The sequence below is a fragment of the Perca fluviatilis genome, chromosome 8, assembly GCF_010015445.1.
Source record: "Perca fluviatilis chromosome 8, GENO_Pfluv_1.0, whole genome shotgun sequence".
In the NCBI taxonomy this organism is placed as follows: domain Eukaryota; kingdom Metazoa; phylum Chordata; class Actinopteri; order Perciformes; family Percidae; genus Perca; species Perca fluviatilis.
Genome location: NC_053119.1, coordinates 3,893,570 through 3,910,787, shown reverse-complemented (window position 1 = coordinate 3,910,787; position 17,218 = coordinate 3,893,570). Strand labels below are relative to the sequence as shown.

The 17,218-nt window shown below is 34.7% G+C and overlaps 1 protein-coding gene across 1 annotated transcript; it reads right to left on the bottom strand.

The window, feature by feature from the left end:
- Positions 1-6,148: 6,148 nt before the first annotated feature.
- pdcd2l (programmed cell death 2-like) lies at positions 6,149-8,429 on the bottom strand. Its single transcript, XM_039807580.1, is given in 3 exon segments — positions 6,149-6,590; positions 6,593-6,922; positions 7,882-8,429. Coding segments are annotated over 3 exon segments (1,107 nt in total). The 5' UTR covers positions 8,363-8,429; the 3' UTR covers positions 6,149-6,294.
- Between the last annotated feature and the right edge of the window lie 8,789 nt (positions 8,430-17,218).

Sequence of the window (17,218 nt, the reverse complement as noted above, 5' to 3'; positions counted from 1 at the left end):
TATGGATGTGATATGATGTATAACAGCTGTATACTACTATCCCTGTATGGATGTGTATGATGTATAACAGCTGTATACTACTATCCTGTATGGATGTGATATGATGTATACAGGTTTTTTTATGTATACTACTATTGTATTATGTTATACTATCTTTGATGTGATATGATGTATAACAGCTGTATACTACTATCCCTGTATGGATGTGATATGATGTATAACAGCTGTATACTACTATCCCTGTATGGATGTGATATGATTTCTATCTCTGTTGTCGGTCTGGCTCAGGTTAAACTCTTTGTGAAACATGAACAAACAATGAATGCCCCAGAACTTTCTTTTATTCTCCAGTTTTTTCATCAGTTATAACGGAAAAAAATTTCTTCAGGGCTTTATTACGTGGTATCGGATCGGTGCATAAGCTCCATTACTTCCCGATACCAGCGTTTTAGGCAGTATCGCAGCAGATGCGTATCGGTATCGGACCATCTCTATCAAATACCGAATCCTACTCCCATCCTCAGTTCGGTGTAGGTAACGGTCGTCTGGTTAACATCAGTTTTTAGCCGTCACTGTCCTTCCTTTGCCGTACCTGAAGTTGCTGCATTCTGGCTGCTGTCTGCAGATTCCTTCATGCACAACTCGTATTCTTTCAGATGTTTCAGACCAGATGTTGTAACAGCGGCCATGTTGTGTATAGTTTAGGGTCCTCGCCACCACCAGACCAATCAGCAGTGAACAGATTGAACATGTAGCTGGACTTGAATGGCCTTCTTTTGACTGAAAGTACCAGGATGACCCCCTATGGTCTTCTTTTGACTGAAAGTACTGCCAAACAACTTTTTCTGCTCACCAAATCCATGTCCACTTTCTCACAGCCTACTGCTCACCAGATCCATGTCCACTTTCTCACAGCCTACTGCTCACCAGATCCATGTCCACTTCCTCACAGCCTACTGCTCACCAGATCCATGTCCACTTTCTCACAGCCTACTGCTCACCTGATCCATGTCCACTTTCTCACAGCCTACTGCTCACCTGATCCATGTCCACTTTCTCACAGCCTACTGCATTGAACCAGATCCATGTCCACTTCCTCACAGCCTACTGCATTGAACCAGTTCCATGTCCACTTCCTCACAGCCTACTGCATTGAACCAGTTCCATGTCCACTTCCTCACAGCCTACTGCATTGAACCAGATCCATGTCCACTTCCTCACAGCCTACTGCATTGAACCAGTTCCATGTCCACTTCCTCACAGCCTACTGCATTGAACCAGATCCATGTCCACTTTCTCACAGCCTACTGCATTGAACCAGTTCCATGTCCACTTCCTCACAGCCTACTGCATTGAACCAGATCCATGTCCACTTCCTCACAGTCTACTGCATTGAACCAGTTCCATGTCCACTTCCTCACAGCCTACTGCATTGAACCAGATCCATGTCCACTTTCTCACAGCCTACTGCATTGAACCAGATCCATGTCCACTTTCTCACAGCCTACTGCATTGAACCAGTTCCATGTCCACTTCCTCACAGTCTACTGCATTGAACCAGTTCCATGTCCACTTCCTCACAGCCTACTGCATTGAACCAGATCCATGTCCACTTCCTCACAGTCTACTGCATTGAACCAGTTCCATGTCCACTTCCTCACAGCCTACTGCATTGAACCAGATCCATGTCCACTTTCTCACAGCCTACTGCATTGAACCAGTTCCATGTCCACTTTCTCACACCCTACTGCATTGAACGCTCCACCTACGTAAACACCTTCCCGTCATCAGCGGCGCCGTCGTTATGGCGACCAGCGTAGCGCACCGAGTGCAAGCGTAGGGTTCGGTTCGGTGGAAAAAAATTCTAAGGTTCGGCAGAAACCCAACCCCCGTCAAAAAGCCCAATATTCAGCCGAATCCGAAGCTGAATCCTGGATTCGGTGCATCCCTTCGTAGAACACGACAAAAAGGGCTGATTTTAACTTTTAACGTAATCAGATCAATCAGTGACGTCGTTACAGAGACTAGAAGGAAATCCTGATGTTATTTATTGGCCGTTTAATTATTAAGAAATCTATTTTTGATACTCTGGATCTGATCCGGTTTAAAAAAAAAACAACCTTAAAAGCCCATCAGCTGATCATTTAATAGGCTGGTTTTACTCAGTTTTACCGTTTACATTACCGCTGTTCAACCGCGACTGTTTTTGGTGTGATGCTTAAGACACTGAATTATAGAAATGTATCAAAAGGTTGAAGTAAAAAAAACAAGAAAAGGAAAATATTGTCTGTTCTGTGTTTTTGATAAATGATGATGACAAATGATGAGTTGTAAAATACTTTATTCTGTGTTTTAGATTCAGAACCGGCATCACTTCTGGAGTCATTCCTATTTCCAAGGATTATTTCCTATGTTTTTCAACCTTTCTTGAGCCATGGCACATTTTTTTACATTAAATACACCAAACAAAAATGTTACAAAATGACTAATAAGATCAGAATCTGCATTTTTCATTTAAAAAAAGTATATCCATCACTGTTGCAGGCTTACATCGATGATCTTGGCCCTACTGCTTACATCCTGTCACTGTGGGATGCAAGCGAAAGGTGGCAGTAATTCTATTGTCTTAAATCAACAAGGTCATTATTGCGCTATACTGCCACCTACTGATACAGAATAGTATTTATTTTCTCTGCCAGGCATCATATTGCAGGCACAGATGCGCAACAATGGCACATTATTTGCAGTAACTCAATAAAAAAAAATGTGTTGGACCAATCAAGTAAAATCGGATTAGTTCTCACCGCACACAAGACAATCTCTAGTGTGCCGCGGCACAGTGGTTGAAAAACACTGGTTTACTTCATGCAGCAACACATTTAAAAAGGGAAACAACTTCTTTTTTTCAACCGTATTCTCCCATGTTTTTGTGTTTAGATGACACAACAATCTTTGAAATTGGTCCAGTATAAAGCCAGATGCAAAACAAGCTGCAAATGTAACCCTACAGGACAGATGTTCAGCGTCCACTAAAAGTTCTGTTGTTGCCGCTGACAGACTCAGGTTATTATTCTAAGTGTCTGACAGCATTATGGAAAGGATCCCTACAGAGATAGACCTTTTAGTTAAAGAGTAAGATCCTTTTAGTTTAACATGAAACAGCCCCGAAATCACCATCACCAAACTCCACCAGACTCCATGTAAATAATCAGGACTTTTAGCGTGTATAGAGCCAGCATATCTCCACCAGACTCCATGTAAATAATCAGGACTTTTAGTGTGTATAGAGCCAGCATATCTCCACCAGACTCCATGTAAATAATCAGGACTTTTAGTGTGTATAGAGCCAGCATATCTCCACCAGACTCCATGTAAATAATCAGGACTTTTAGCGTGTATAGAGCCAGCATATTTCCACCAGACTCCATGTAAATAATCAGGACTTTTAGCGTGTATAGAGCCAGCATATCTCCACCAGACTCCATGTAAATAATCAGGACTTTTAGCGTGTATAGAGCCAGCATATTTCCACCAGACTCCATGTAAATAATCAGGACTTTTAGCGTGTATAGAGCCAGCATATTTCCACCAGACTCCATGTAAATAATCAGGACTTTTATCATCGTAAAACACACTTCATTCATGGCTGCTGGTTACAGCGTTCTTGCTCAATACTGGACCAACTTCAAAGATTTAGTCACTTAGACGCCAATGCGTGGGAAAATAGGTTCCATGTTGGAAACAAAACACTTAGAAATGACCCTTTTAAGGCACTTGTGTGACTCTCAGTTCAGAAACATTTCATTACAGGGAGGTCAGAGAGCAGGTACTATGAACAGGCTGTTGGTATTAAAGGGTAAATCCACGCTAAATCACGCAGGGAGGAAAAAAAAGCTGCTCTATGCGGGGAGAAGTTGAAAAGTCACGCTGACAACAGCCTTCAACGTCACCGCAGCAAGGTGAGATTTCAGCGCTGAAGAACACGACTTTCAAGCTTTTGACCCAGACACGAAAGCATTTCATCGCCAGCGACCGGTTTCCCATTCTTATTAGGGCTGCACGACATGAGGGAAATATGCAACATGCGATAACGTTGCTGAATATCGCGATATAACCAGTCCCTCCAGAAAAACGCGATTATGCGATCGCATAAGTAGCCATAGTCGCATTTTTTTCAAATACGGCGCACTTTTGCCGCATAAATTGCCGATTTTCGCGCAAAATATGCGATGCTTGCATGATTTCATAATCCCCACAATTTCATTGCAAAAAAAGTCCCGTAATATATCTTAGCAGAAAGTTGAAAAATGTTGCGTTTACTTCACACACGAGCAGCCATTTTCCCCTGTTGCCATGGGAACGTTATGAAGTGATGTCATTATGTGACGTGAACATCATCTTAAAGCAGCGTGTTGGAGGTTGAATTTGACATGTTGTACTCTGAGTCTCTTAAGCTGGTATCCAATCAGAAAGCTACCTTAATATCTGATGTCTATATTATTAACGATTTTTGAAAGTCTGTCTCTTTTGTATCTTTTATTTCCCTCTGTTTAGACTATTACTTTTATTTTTAGTTTAATATATTATTTGTATATATTTTTGTATCTTATTTGTTTACTTATTGCAGTGACTGAATATCTGTAAACTATTTTTGGAAATTAAGTTTAAAAAAAAGCAGGGTGTTAAGGGAATCACTTCTCTTTTTCATCAAACTGAAGTTTCTGCAAGTTCCTGCAATTTCATCGTATAAAATTGCATAAATATCATATAGCATATTCCATCACATTTTTTAAGAAAACGTGCCGCATAATCAAGGATTTTTGCCCGCAACAATCACAAAAAAACTCTGCGTTTTTCTGGAAGGACTGATATAACTTGCGATAAATAAAACCCATATTAAAGTCTACTCGGTTCTGCATTTTTTCGCTGCTTTCAGTATTTTTCTAAAATACAACAAATTAAACTAAAAGGAAATCCTTTCCAACATTCTTTTATTGAATAAATTGAACACTGAATTGGATATAAAAAGGTTTTTAACTGTAATTTTCTTTCAACTAACACTAAACTTCTCTGAGCTTCTTTTGGCGATAATTTATAGCCTCCGCGATGTGTTTATTGCGCCGGCTGATACTGTGATGACGATTTAAAAAAAGAAACGATGTATTGTGCAGCCCTAAATTTGTATTCATCTTTTTTGTTTTCTGTTTTGATGGACAAACCACAGCGATGCATCCTGTAGCCCAGGAGTGTCAAACTCATTTTTAGTTCATGGGCCACATTCCCCTAATTCCATAAAGTCATCCAGTGGGCCTGATTGGACCCTGTGGCGGGGAAGGTTCTGGCCCACGGGCCGTATGTTTGGGAGCGTGCCTATGTTCCCACAGCTCTATGTTCCCACATTTCTAAGATTTCTCTCCAAAATTAGGCCCTATGTTCCCACATTAACCTTTTTCATAAATTTGTATCAGATTTTATCCCCCTTTCTCCCAATTTGGTAGCCAATTACACCCAACCTATTATCCAGCAGCAACGGACTACAGATGGAATGTAACACTAACCCTAACATAGGGCCTAATTTTAAGAAGAATCTTAGAAATGTGGGAACATAGAGCTGTGGGAACATAGGGCTGTGGGAACATAGGGCTGTGGGAACATAGGGCTGTGGGAACATAGGGCTGTGGGAACATAGGGCTGTGGGACCATTGGGTTGTGGGAACATAGAGCTGTAGGAACATAGAGCTGTGGGAACATTGGGCTGTGGGAACATAGAGCTGTGGGAACATAGGGCTGTGGGAACATAGGGTTGTGGGAACATAGGGCTGTGGGAACATAGAGCTGTAGGAACATAGAGCTGTGGGAACATAGGGCTGTGGGAACATAGGGCTGTGGGAACATAGGGCTGTGGGAACATAGGGCTGTGGGAACATAGGGCTGTGGGAACATAGAGCTGTGGGAACATAGAGCTGTGGGAACATAGGGCTGTGGGAACATAGAGCTGTGGGAACATAGGGCTGTGGGAACATAGAGCTGTGGGAACATAGGGCTGTGGGAACATAGAGCTGTAGGAACATAGAGCTGTGGGAACATAGGGATGTGGGAACATAGAGCTGTGGGAACATAGGGCTGTGGGAACATAGGGCTGTGGGAACATAGAGCTGTGGGAACATAGAGCTGTGGGACCATAGAGCTGTGGGACCATAGGGCTGTGGGAACATAGAGCTGTGGGAACATAGAGCTGTGGGAACATAGGGCTGCTGACCCCTATGTTTGAACCCCCTGCTGTAACCTGTTGGGTCATTTGAAGAGCTGCTGGTCCGGGTCGGTCTGAACGAAGCAGAACTCCTCCACAGCGGCGCCCGACCCGGCGGTCCAGCAGCTGTCCGTGCACGTGTAAACCAGAACCGTCCCGAACTCCAGCTCGCCATCGCCGCCGCCGCCGTTCTCCCTCCGCAGCAGACCGACCAGCGCCGGCATCAGCTGCAGCTCAAAGCGTTCCTGAGCCGAGCGCGGGCGAGCGCCAACGCCGCCCGCGGCGCCAGCCGAGCCGCTGTCGTCCGGGCGGCGGCGCCGAGATTCCCGAGGTTTTTTCGCCGGCAGTAGCGCAGGATCTGCTGAGGACACGCCGAGATCTTCTTCAGGAACCGGGAGAAGACGGCGTCTCCGTGTCTGGCGCTCGTCTTCTCGTACTTCTCCTCGCCGCCGCCGGCGGCGTCCAGCTCGCCGCCGACTGCCACCAAGCCTTCCCTGCTCTCGTACTCCCTCAGCAGCTGCCGGGCGTGCCGCAGGTCGTCCCGCTCGCCGCACAGGTCCGACTCCTCCGCCACGCTGATGAAGAACGGGCGGAGCACCGGGACGTCCTGCCGGGAGGAGCCCAGATCCAGATCCTGAAGCCGGCTGCTGACATCGACCTCCTCGCCGCTGGCTGCCGGGCAACAAGAGACAAACATTTACACGCCAAAATAATCACAACAGGTGGCCGGGTTGCCTCAGTTGGTAGAGCAGGCGCTATTTATATCTATCTATATCTATATAGATATATAGAAATAGATATCTACCTACCTGTCTACCTACCTACCTACCTACTTATCTACCTACCCATTTATTTATCTACCTACCTACCTACCTACTTATCTACCTACCTATTTATTTATCTACCTACCTGTCTACCTACCTACCTACCTACTTATCTACCTACCCATTTATTTATCTACCTACCTGTCTACCTACCTACTTATCTACCTACCTACCTACCTGTCTACCTACCTACCTACTTATCTACCTACCTACCTACCTACCTACCTATCTACCTACCTGTCTACCTACGTATCTACCTACCTACGTATCTACCTACCTACCTACTTATCTACCTACCTACCTGTCTACCTACCTACCTACTTATCTGTCTACCTACCTACCTACTTATCTACCTACCTACTTAATTGTCTACCTACCTACCTACCTACCTACCTACGTATCTACCTACCTACGTATCTACCTACCTACCTGTCTACCTACCTACCTGTCTACTTATCTACCTACCTACCTACCTACCTATCTATTTAGAGGTTTATGCCTCGAGGCAGAGGTCCAGGGTTCGAGTCCGACCTGTGACCATTTCCTGCATGTCTTCCCCCTCTCTCGTCTAGCTGTCCTGTCCATTAAAATGTAAATAAAATACCGGTATACGCGGTATACCCACTAAGAAAGCTCCAGGATTTCCATATATATACCCACTACTACAAAAAAAAATGAATATCTTTGAGTTGGGGACAGAACGAGACATGTGAGGACGTCGTCTTGGGCTTTTCGGGGAAACTCTGATCCACTTCATACTAAGTAATATACTAACCTAACATATCAACATATATAACAATGTCCTACCCTCTTCTTCAGGGGCTGCTGTCTCCTCTTGACCCTGGCTGTCCTCCTCCACACCTCCTCCTGCTCCCCATCCATCCTCCTCCTCCTCCTCCACCCCCCAGTCATCAGCGGCGTCACACCACTCAGTGGCCGCCGGAGGAGCCTCCTGAGCCGGGGCGGGCCGGCTGGCTGTCCGCTCCTCCAGACACTGAGAGCGGAGCACCGTCCAGCAGTCTGACCGGCCGCTGCACGCGGCACCTGGGCACGCGAACAGGTGGAGGTGTCTGTGGTAGGGGGAGGCCTCCAGGGGGCAGTACACCTGCACCACGTGGGCCAACGGGGCTCCGCAGCGACCACAGCGGGGACACTGCCGGGAGATGCCCGGCAACCAGTCCGGGTGACCGCCGACTTTGTTGGTCAGAAAGGAGGACCGGTGTCGGTTAGGGTCGAGCTCTCCGTCACACAGACCGAGCAGAGTTTGCTCCTGAGCGCCAGAAGCCATCTCTCCACTCTCACATGTTGAAAACACCGACCGGAAGTGAACGTTTGTGTCTGCGGTCCGCAGTCGCGGTAGATCCTAAATCGGATCTGCTAGAAGGGTCTAGGTAGTTAGGTCACGGTGTAGGCATGGGGAGTGGGGATTGGTTAGGGTTAGGGTAAGAATACCAGGTTAAGCCAATCAGAGGCAGAATAAAGCAGAATAAGGCGGTCCACGATGCACGTCCTTTGACGTCGACACGTCTAGCGGATCCGATCTAGCATCTGTCGCCCAGACCGGCGATCTTCTTCTTCTTCTTCATTTAATGGCGGGCTACAAGCCAACTTTTAGGTGTATGCCGCCGCCTACTGTAGTGTATCGGAGAATGCAACAACATGACCCTGTTATGGAGAGATTAAAATAATAACAAACTCATATTCTGTTTATTAATCTGCTTTCATGTAAATAACAGTCAGCTGGGCGTCAGTTTAAGTTATAAAATACATCTTAACTGGGGTACTGTGTATATTTGTATATATGGTTCAAACTGAATATCCATATTTATTCTGTTTTTCTTCTGTATAGTCTGTTAATACACTGCATATATCTATATTATTCTTACTACTAGTAAAATGTCACTGCTAGTACATTGCACATATCTGTACGTGTTCATACATTGTTCATATTACATAGCCATATTTATATTTATAACACACTGCACACATTTATATTTAATGTATATTACTCTAAACCACCTTCTGTAAACCAACTGTATACTACTGTCTACACTGCACTACATTTCTTGTCCACCTGTCTACAGTATACTTTGTATATCATATTGCACTTTTCTGCTCTTTTTGCACTTCTGGTTGGACGCAAACTGCATTTCGTTGTCTTTGTACTTATACTCTGCACATTAAAGTTGAATCTAATCTAAATATGGTGGAAGCAATTAGTAAAACACTCTTATTGATTGATAGATGTTTGTATACACGTAACAAGGCGTTAAACAATGTTTTGCTTATTTATAGAGAAACTTTTCAGGGCAGAATGTCACAAAGTGCATTATTATAAAAAATATAATGCAAAAGACATAACTCAAGACAGACTTAATAAGAGTAAAAAACACCATAAATGATATATATATATATACAAATCAGTAATAACATGAATAAAATATTATGTCCTACAAATTGTATTACGTTGTTTTTTGTCAAAAAAATGTCCAAAAAATATAGTATATTAAAACAAAACTCGATAAAAAAGTCATGGTATAGTATGTTGAAAAAGTGATAAAAAAGGCATAGTACATTATGTCGATAAAAGTAATATAAAAGTCATTGTATAGTATGTCAAAAAAGTGAGAAAAGTATTAAAAAAGTCATAGTATAATATGTCGAACAAAAGTCATACAAAAGTCAACGTATATAGTACTGTACTATGAATTTTAACGACATACTATACCGTTTTTATTACTTTTTTAATGATTTTTTATGACTTTAGTCGACATGACATTTAATTATTCATGAAAAAAGTCATGAAAAAGTCATAGTATAGTATGTCGAAAAAGTCATAAAGAATTCAATGCATAATAGTACTGTACTATGACTTTTATTGACATACTATACTATGACTTTTCATTACTTTTTTGGCGTACCATACTTTAACTTTTTAATGACTTGACTTTTTTATGACTTTAATCGACATGTCTTTTAATTATTAATGAAAAAAGTAATAAAAAGTCATAGTATAGCATGTCGAAAAAGTCATAAAAAAGTCAACATATATGTACTATACTATGACTTTTTTATTACTTTTTTTAAATTACTTTTTTATGACTTTAATCAAAATGTAATTTAATTATTTATGAAAAAAGTCATAGTATAGTATGTCGAAAAAAGTACTAAAAAGTCATAGTATAATATGTCGAAAAAAGTACTAAAAAATCATAGTATAGTATGTTGATAAAGTCATTAAAAAGTCAACGTATATAGTACTGTACTATGAATTTTAAAGACATACTACACTATACCGTTTTTATTACTTTTTTAATGAATTTTTATGACTTTAGTCAACATGTCATTTAATTATTTTTGAAAAAAGTCATGAATAAGTCATAGTATAGTATGCCCAAAAAGTCATAAAAAAGTCCACATATATAGTACTATACTATGACTTTTATCGACATACTATACTATGACTTTTTTATTACTTTTATCGACATACTATACTATGACTTTTTAGTACTTTTTTCGACATACTATACTATGACTTTTTTATTACTTTTTTAAATTACTTTTTTATGACTATAATCAAAATGTAATTTAATTATTTATGAAAAAAGTCATGAATAAGTCAAGTATAGTATGTCAAAAAAAGTACTAAAAAGTCAACGTATAGTATGTTGATAAAGTCATTAAAAAGTCAACGTAGATAGTACTGTACTATGAATTTTAACGACATACTATACTATACCGTTTTTATTACTTTTTTAATGAATTTTTATGACTTTAGTCAACATGTCATTTAATTATTTATGAAAAAAGTCATGAAAAAGTCATCGTATAGTATGTCGAAAAAAGTGATAAAAAAGTCAACATATATAGTACTGTATTATGACTTTTATTGACATACTATACTATGACTTTTAGTACTTTTTTCGACATTATACTATGACTTTTTAGTACCTTTTTTCGACATACTATACTATGACTTTTTTATTATTTTTTTAATTACTTTTTTTGTAATTAAACATGTAATTTAATTATTTATGCAAAAAGTCATGAATAAGTCATAGTATAGTATGTCGAAAAAAGTACAAAAAAGTCATAGTATAGCATGTCAAGAAAAGTACTAAAAAGTCATAGTGTAGTATGTCGAAAAAGTCATAAAAAAGTCCACATACATAGCACTATAATATGACTTTTATCGACATACTATACTATGACTTTTTTATTACTTTTATCGACATACTATACTATGACTTTTTAGTACTTTTTTCGACATACTATACTATGACTTTTTTATTACTTTTTTTAAATTACTTTTTTATGACTATAATCAAAATGTAATTTAATTATTTATGAAAAAAGTCATGAATAAGTCAAGTATAGTATGTCAAAAAAAGTACTAAAAAGTCAACGTATAGTATGTTGATAAAGTCATTAAAAAGTCAATGTAGATAGTACTGTACTATGAATTTTAACGACATACTATACTATACCGTTTTTATTACTTTTTTAATGAATTTTTATGACTTTAGTCAACATGTCATTTAATTATTTATGAAAAAAGTCATGAAAAAGTCATCGTATAGTATGTCGAAAAAAGTGATAAAAAAGTCAACATATATAGTACTGTATTATGACTTTTATTGACATACTATACTATGACTTTTAGTACTTTTTTCGACATTATACTATGACTCTTTTAGTACCTTTTTTCGACATACTATACTATGACTTTTTTTATTATTTTTTTAATTACTTTTTTGTAATTAAACATGTAATTTAATTATTTATGCAAAAAGTCATGAATAAGTCATAGTATAGTATGTCGAAAAAAGTACAAAAAAGTCATAGTATAGCATGTCAAGAAAAGTACTAAAAAGTCATAGTATAGTATGTCGAAAAAGTCATAAAAAAGTCCACATACATAGCACTATAATATGACTTTTATCGACATACTATACTATGACTTTTTTATGACTTTTTTATTACTTTTATCGACATACTATACTATGACTTTTTAGTACTTTTTTCGACATACTATACTATAATTTTTTTATTACTTTTTTAAATTACTTTTTTATGACTTTAATCAAAATGTAATTTAATTATTTATGAAAAAAGTCATGAATAAGTCATCGTATGGTATGTCGAAAAAAGTGATAAAAAAGTCAACGTATATAGTACTGTATTATGACTTTTATTGACATATTATACTATGACTTTTTAGTACTTTTTTCGACATTATACTATAACGTTTTAGTACTTTCTTTCGACATACTATACTATGACTTTTTTATTATGTTTTTAATTACTTTTTTGTAATTAAACATGTAATTTAATTATGCAAAAAGTCATGAATAAGTAATAGTATAGTATGTCGAAAAAAGTACTAAAAAGTCATAGTATAGTATGTTGAAAAAAGTACAAAAAGTCATAGTATAGTATGTCAAAAAAGTCATAAAGAATTCAATGCATAATAGTACTGTAATATGACTTTTATTGACATACTTTGACTATGACTTTTCATTACTTTTTTGGGGTACCATACTTTAACTTTTTAAGGCTTAACTTTTTATGACTTTAATTCACGACATATCTTTTAATTATTAATGAAAAAAGTAATAAAAAGTCATAGTATAGCATGTCGAAAAAAGTCATAAAAAAGTCAACTTATATGTACTGTACTATGACTTTTTATTACTTTTTTTTAATTACTTTTTATGACTTTAATCAAAATGTAATTTAATTATTTATGAAAAAAAGTCATAGTATAGCATGTCGAAAAAGTCATAAAAAGTCAACATATATGTACTATACTATGACTTTTTATTACTTTTTTTAAATTACTTTTTTATTACTTTAATCAAAATGTAATTTAATTATTTATGAAAAAAAGTCATGAATAAGTCTAGTATAGTATGTCGAAAAAGTACTAAAAAGTCATAGTATAATATGTCGAAAAAAAGTACTAAAAATCATAGTATAGTATGTTGATAAAGTCATTAAAAAGTCAACTATATAGTAACTGTACTATGAATTTTAACGACATACTATACTATACCGTTTTTATTACTTTTTTAATGAATTTTTATGACTTTAGTCAACATGTCATTTAAATATTTTTGAAAAAAGTCATGAAAAAGTCATCGTATAGTATGTCGAAAAAAGTCATAAAGAATTCAACGTATATAGTACTGTATTATGACTTTTATTGACATACTATACTATGACTTTTTAGTACTTTTTTCGACATTATACTATGATTTTTTAGTACCTTTTTTCGACATACTATACTATGACTTTTTTATTATTTTTTTAATTACTTTTTTGTAATTTAAACATGTAATTTAATTATTTATGCAAAAAGTCATGAATAAGTCATAGTATGGTATGTCGAAAAAAGTACTAAAAAGTCATAGTATAGTATGCCCAAAAAGTCATAAAAAAGTCCACATATATAGTACTATACTATGACTTTTATCGACATACTATACTATGACTTTTTTATTACTTTTATCGACATACTATACTATGACTTTTTAGTACTTTTTTCGACATAGTATACTATGACTTTTTTATTACTTTTTTTAAATTACTTTTTTATGACTATAATCAAAATGTAATTTAATTATTTATGAAAAAAAGTCATGAATAAGTCAAGTATGGTTGTCAAAAAAGTACTAAAAAGTCAACGTATAGTATGTTGATAAAGTCATTAAAAAGTCAACGTGATAGTAACTGTACTATGAATTTTAACGACATACTATACTATACCGCTTTTTATTACTTTTTAATGAATTTTTATGACTTTAGTCAACATGTCATTTAATTATTTATGAAAAAAGTCATGAAAAAGTCATCGTATAGTATGTCGAAAAAAGTGATAAAAAAGTCAACATATATAGTACTGTATTATGACTTTTATTGACATACTATACTATGACTTTTAGTACTTTTTTCGACATTATACTATGACTTTTTTATTATTTTTTTAATTACTTTTTTTGTAATTAGACATGTAATTTAATTATTTATGCAAAAAGTCATGAATAAGTCATAGTATAGTATGTCGAAAAAAGTACAAAAAAGTCATAGTATAGCATGTCAAGAAAAGTACTAAAAAGTCCACATACATAGCACTATAATATGACTTTTATCGACATACTATACTATGACTTTTTAGTACTTTTTTCGACATACTATACTATAATTTTTTTATTACTTTTTTAAATTACTTTTTTATGACTTTAATCAAAATGTAATTTAATTATTTATGAAAAAAGTCATGAATAAGTCATCGTATGGTATGTCGGAAAAAGTGATAAAAAAGTCAACGTATATAGTACTGTATTATGAATTTTATTGACATACTATACTATGACTTTTTAGTACTTTTTTGACATTATACTATAACTTTTTAGTACTTTCTTTCGACATACTATACTATGACTTTTTTATTATGTTTTTAATTACTTTTTTGTAATTAAACATGTAATTTAATTATGCAAAAAGTCATGAATAAGTCATAGTATAGTATGTCGAAAAAAGTACTAAAAAGTCATAGTATAGTATGTTGAAAAAAGTACAAAAAGTCATAGTATAGTGTGTCGAAAAAGTCATAAAGAATTCAATGCATAATAGTACTGTACTATGACTTTTATTGACATACTTTGACTATGACTTTTCATTACTTTTTTGGGGTACCATACTTTAACTTTTTAATGACTTGACTTTTTTATGACTTTAATCGACATGTCTTTTAATTATTAATGAAAAAAAGTAATAAAAAGTCATAGTATAGCATGTCGAAAAAGTCATAAAAAAGTCAACATATATGTACTATACTATGACTTTTTTATTACTTTTTTTAAATTACTTTTTTATGACTTTAATCAAAATGTAATTTAATTATTTATGAAAAAAGTCATAGTATAGCATGTCGAAAAAGTCATAAAAAAGTCAACATATATGTACTATACTATGACTTTTTTATTACTTTTTTTAAATTACTTTTTTATTACTTTAATCAAAATGTAATTTAATTATTTATGAAAAAAGTCATGAATAAGTCATAGTATAGTATGTCGAAAAAAGTACTAAAAAGTCATAGTATAATATGTCGAAAAAAGTACTAAAAAATCATAGTATAGTATGTTGATAAAGTCATTAAAAAGTCAACGTATATAGTACTGTACTATGAATTTTAACGACATACTATACTATACCGTTTTTATTACTTTTTTAATGAATTTTTATGACTTTAGTCAACATGTCATTTAATTATTTTTGAAAAAAGTCATGAAAAAGTCATCGTATAGTATGTCGAAAAAAGTCATAAAGAATTCAACGTATATAGTACTGTATTATGACTTTTATTGACAAACTATACTATGACTTTTTAGTACTTTTTTCGACATTATACTATGACTTTTTAGTACTTTTTTTCGACATACTATACTATGACTTTTTTATTATTTTTTTAATTACTTTTTTGTAATTTAAACATGTAATTTAATTATTTATGCAAAAAGTCATGAATAAGTCATAGTATAGTATGTCGAAAAAAGTACAAAAAAGTCATAGTATAGTATGTCCAAAAAGTCATAAAAAGCCACATATATAATTCTATACTATGACTTTTATCGACATACTATACTATGAGCTTTTTTATTACTTTTATCGACATACTATACTATGACTTTTTAAGTACTTTTTTTTCATCATAGTATGCTATGACTTTTTATTACTTTTTTAAATTACTTTTTATGACTATAATCAAAATGTAATTTAATTATTTATGAAAAAAGTCATGAATAAGTCAAGTATAGTATGTCAAAAAAATTACTAAAAAGTCAACGATATAGTATGTTGATAAAAGTCATTAAAAAGTCAGCGGTAGATAGTACTGTACTATGAATTTTAACGACATACTATACTATACGTTTTTATTACTTTTTAATGAATTTTTATGACTTTAAGTCAACATGTCATTTAATTATTTATGAAAAAAGTCATGAAAAGTCATGCATTATGGTATATCCGAAAAAAAAGTGATAAAAAGTCAACATATATAGTACTGTATTATGACTTTTATTGACATACTATACTATGACTTTTAGTACTTTTTTCGACATTATACTATGACTTTTTTTATTATTTTTTTAATTACTTTTTTTGTAATTAGACATGTAATTTAATTATTTATGCAAAAGTCATGAATAAGTCATAGTATAGTATGTCGAAAAAAGTACAAAAAGTCATAGTATAGCATGTCAAGAAAAGTACTAAAAAGTCCACATACATAGCACTATAATATGACTTTTATCGACATACTATACTATGACTTTTACATTTCTAGACATACTATACTATAATTTTTATTACTTTTTAAATTACTTTTTATGACTTTAATCAAAATGTAATTTAATTATTTATGAAAAAAGTCATGAATAAGTCATGCATTGTGGTATGTCGGAAAAAGTGATAAAAAAGTCAGCATGTATATAGTACTGTATTATGAATTTTATTGACATACTATACTATGACTTTTTAGTACTTTTGACATTATACTATAACTTTTTAGTACTTTCTTTCGACATACTATACTATGACTTTTTATTATGTTTTTTAATTACTTTTTTGTAATTAAACATGTAATTTAATTATGCAAAAGTCATGAATAAGTCATAGTATAGTATGTCGAAAAAGTACTAAAAAGTGCTGTATAGTATGTTGAAAAAGAATACAAAAAGTCATAAGTATAGTGTGTCGAAAAAGTCATAAAAGAATTCAATGCATAATAGTACTGTACTATGAGGCTTTTATTGACATACTTTGACTATGACTTTTCATTACTTTTTTGGTACCATGCTTTAACTTTTTAATGACTTGACTTTTTTGTGACTTTAATCGGCATGTCTTTTTTAATTATTAATGAAAAAAGTAATAAAAAGTCATAGTAGTGCATGTCGAAAAGTCATAAAAAAAGGTCAACATATATGTACTATACTATGACTTTTTTATTACTTTTTTAAATTACTTTTTTATGACTTTAATCAAAATGTAATTTAATTATTTATGAAAAAAAGTCATAGTATAGACATGTCGAAAAGTGCAAAAAAGTCAACATATATGTACTATACTATGACTT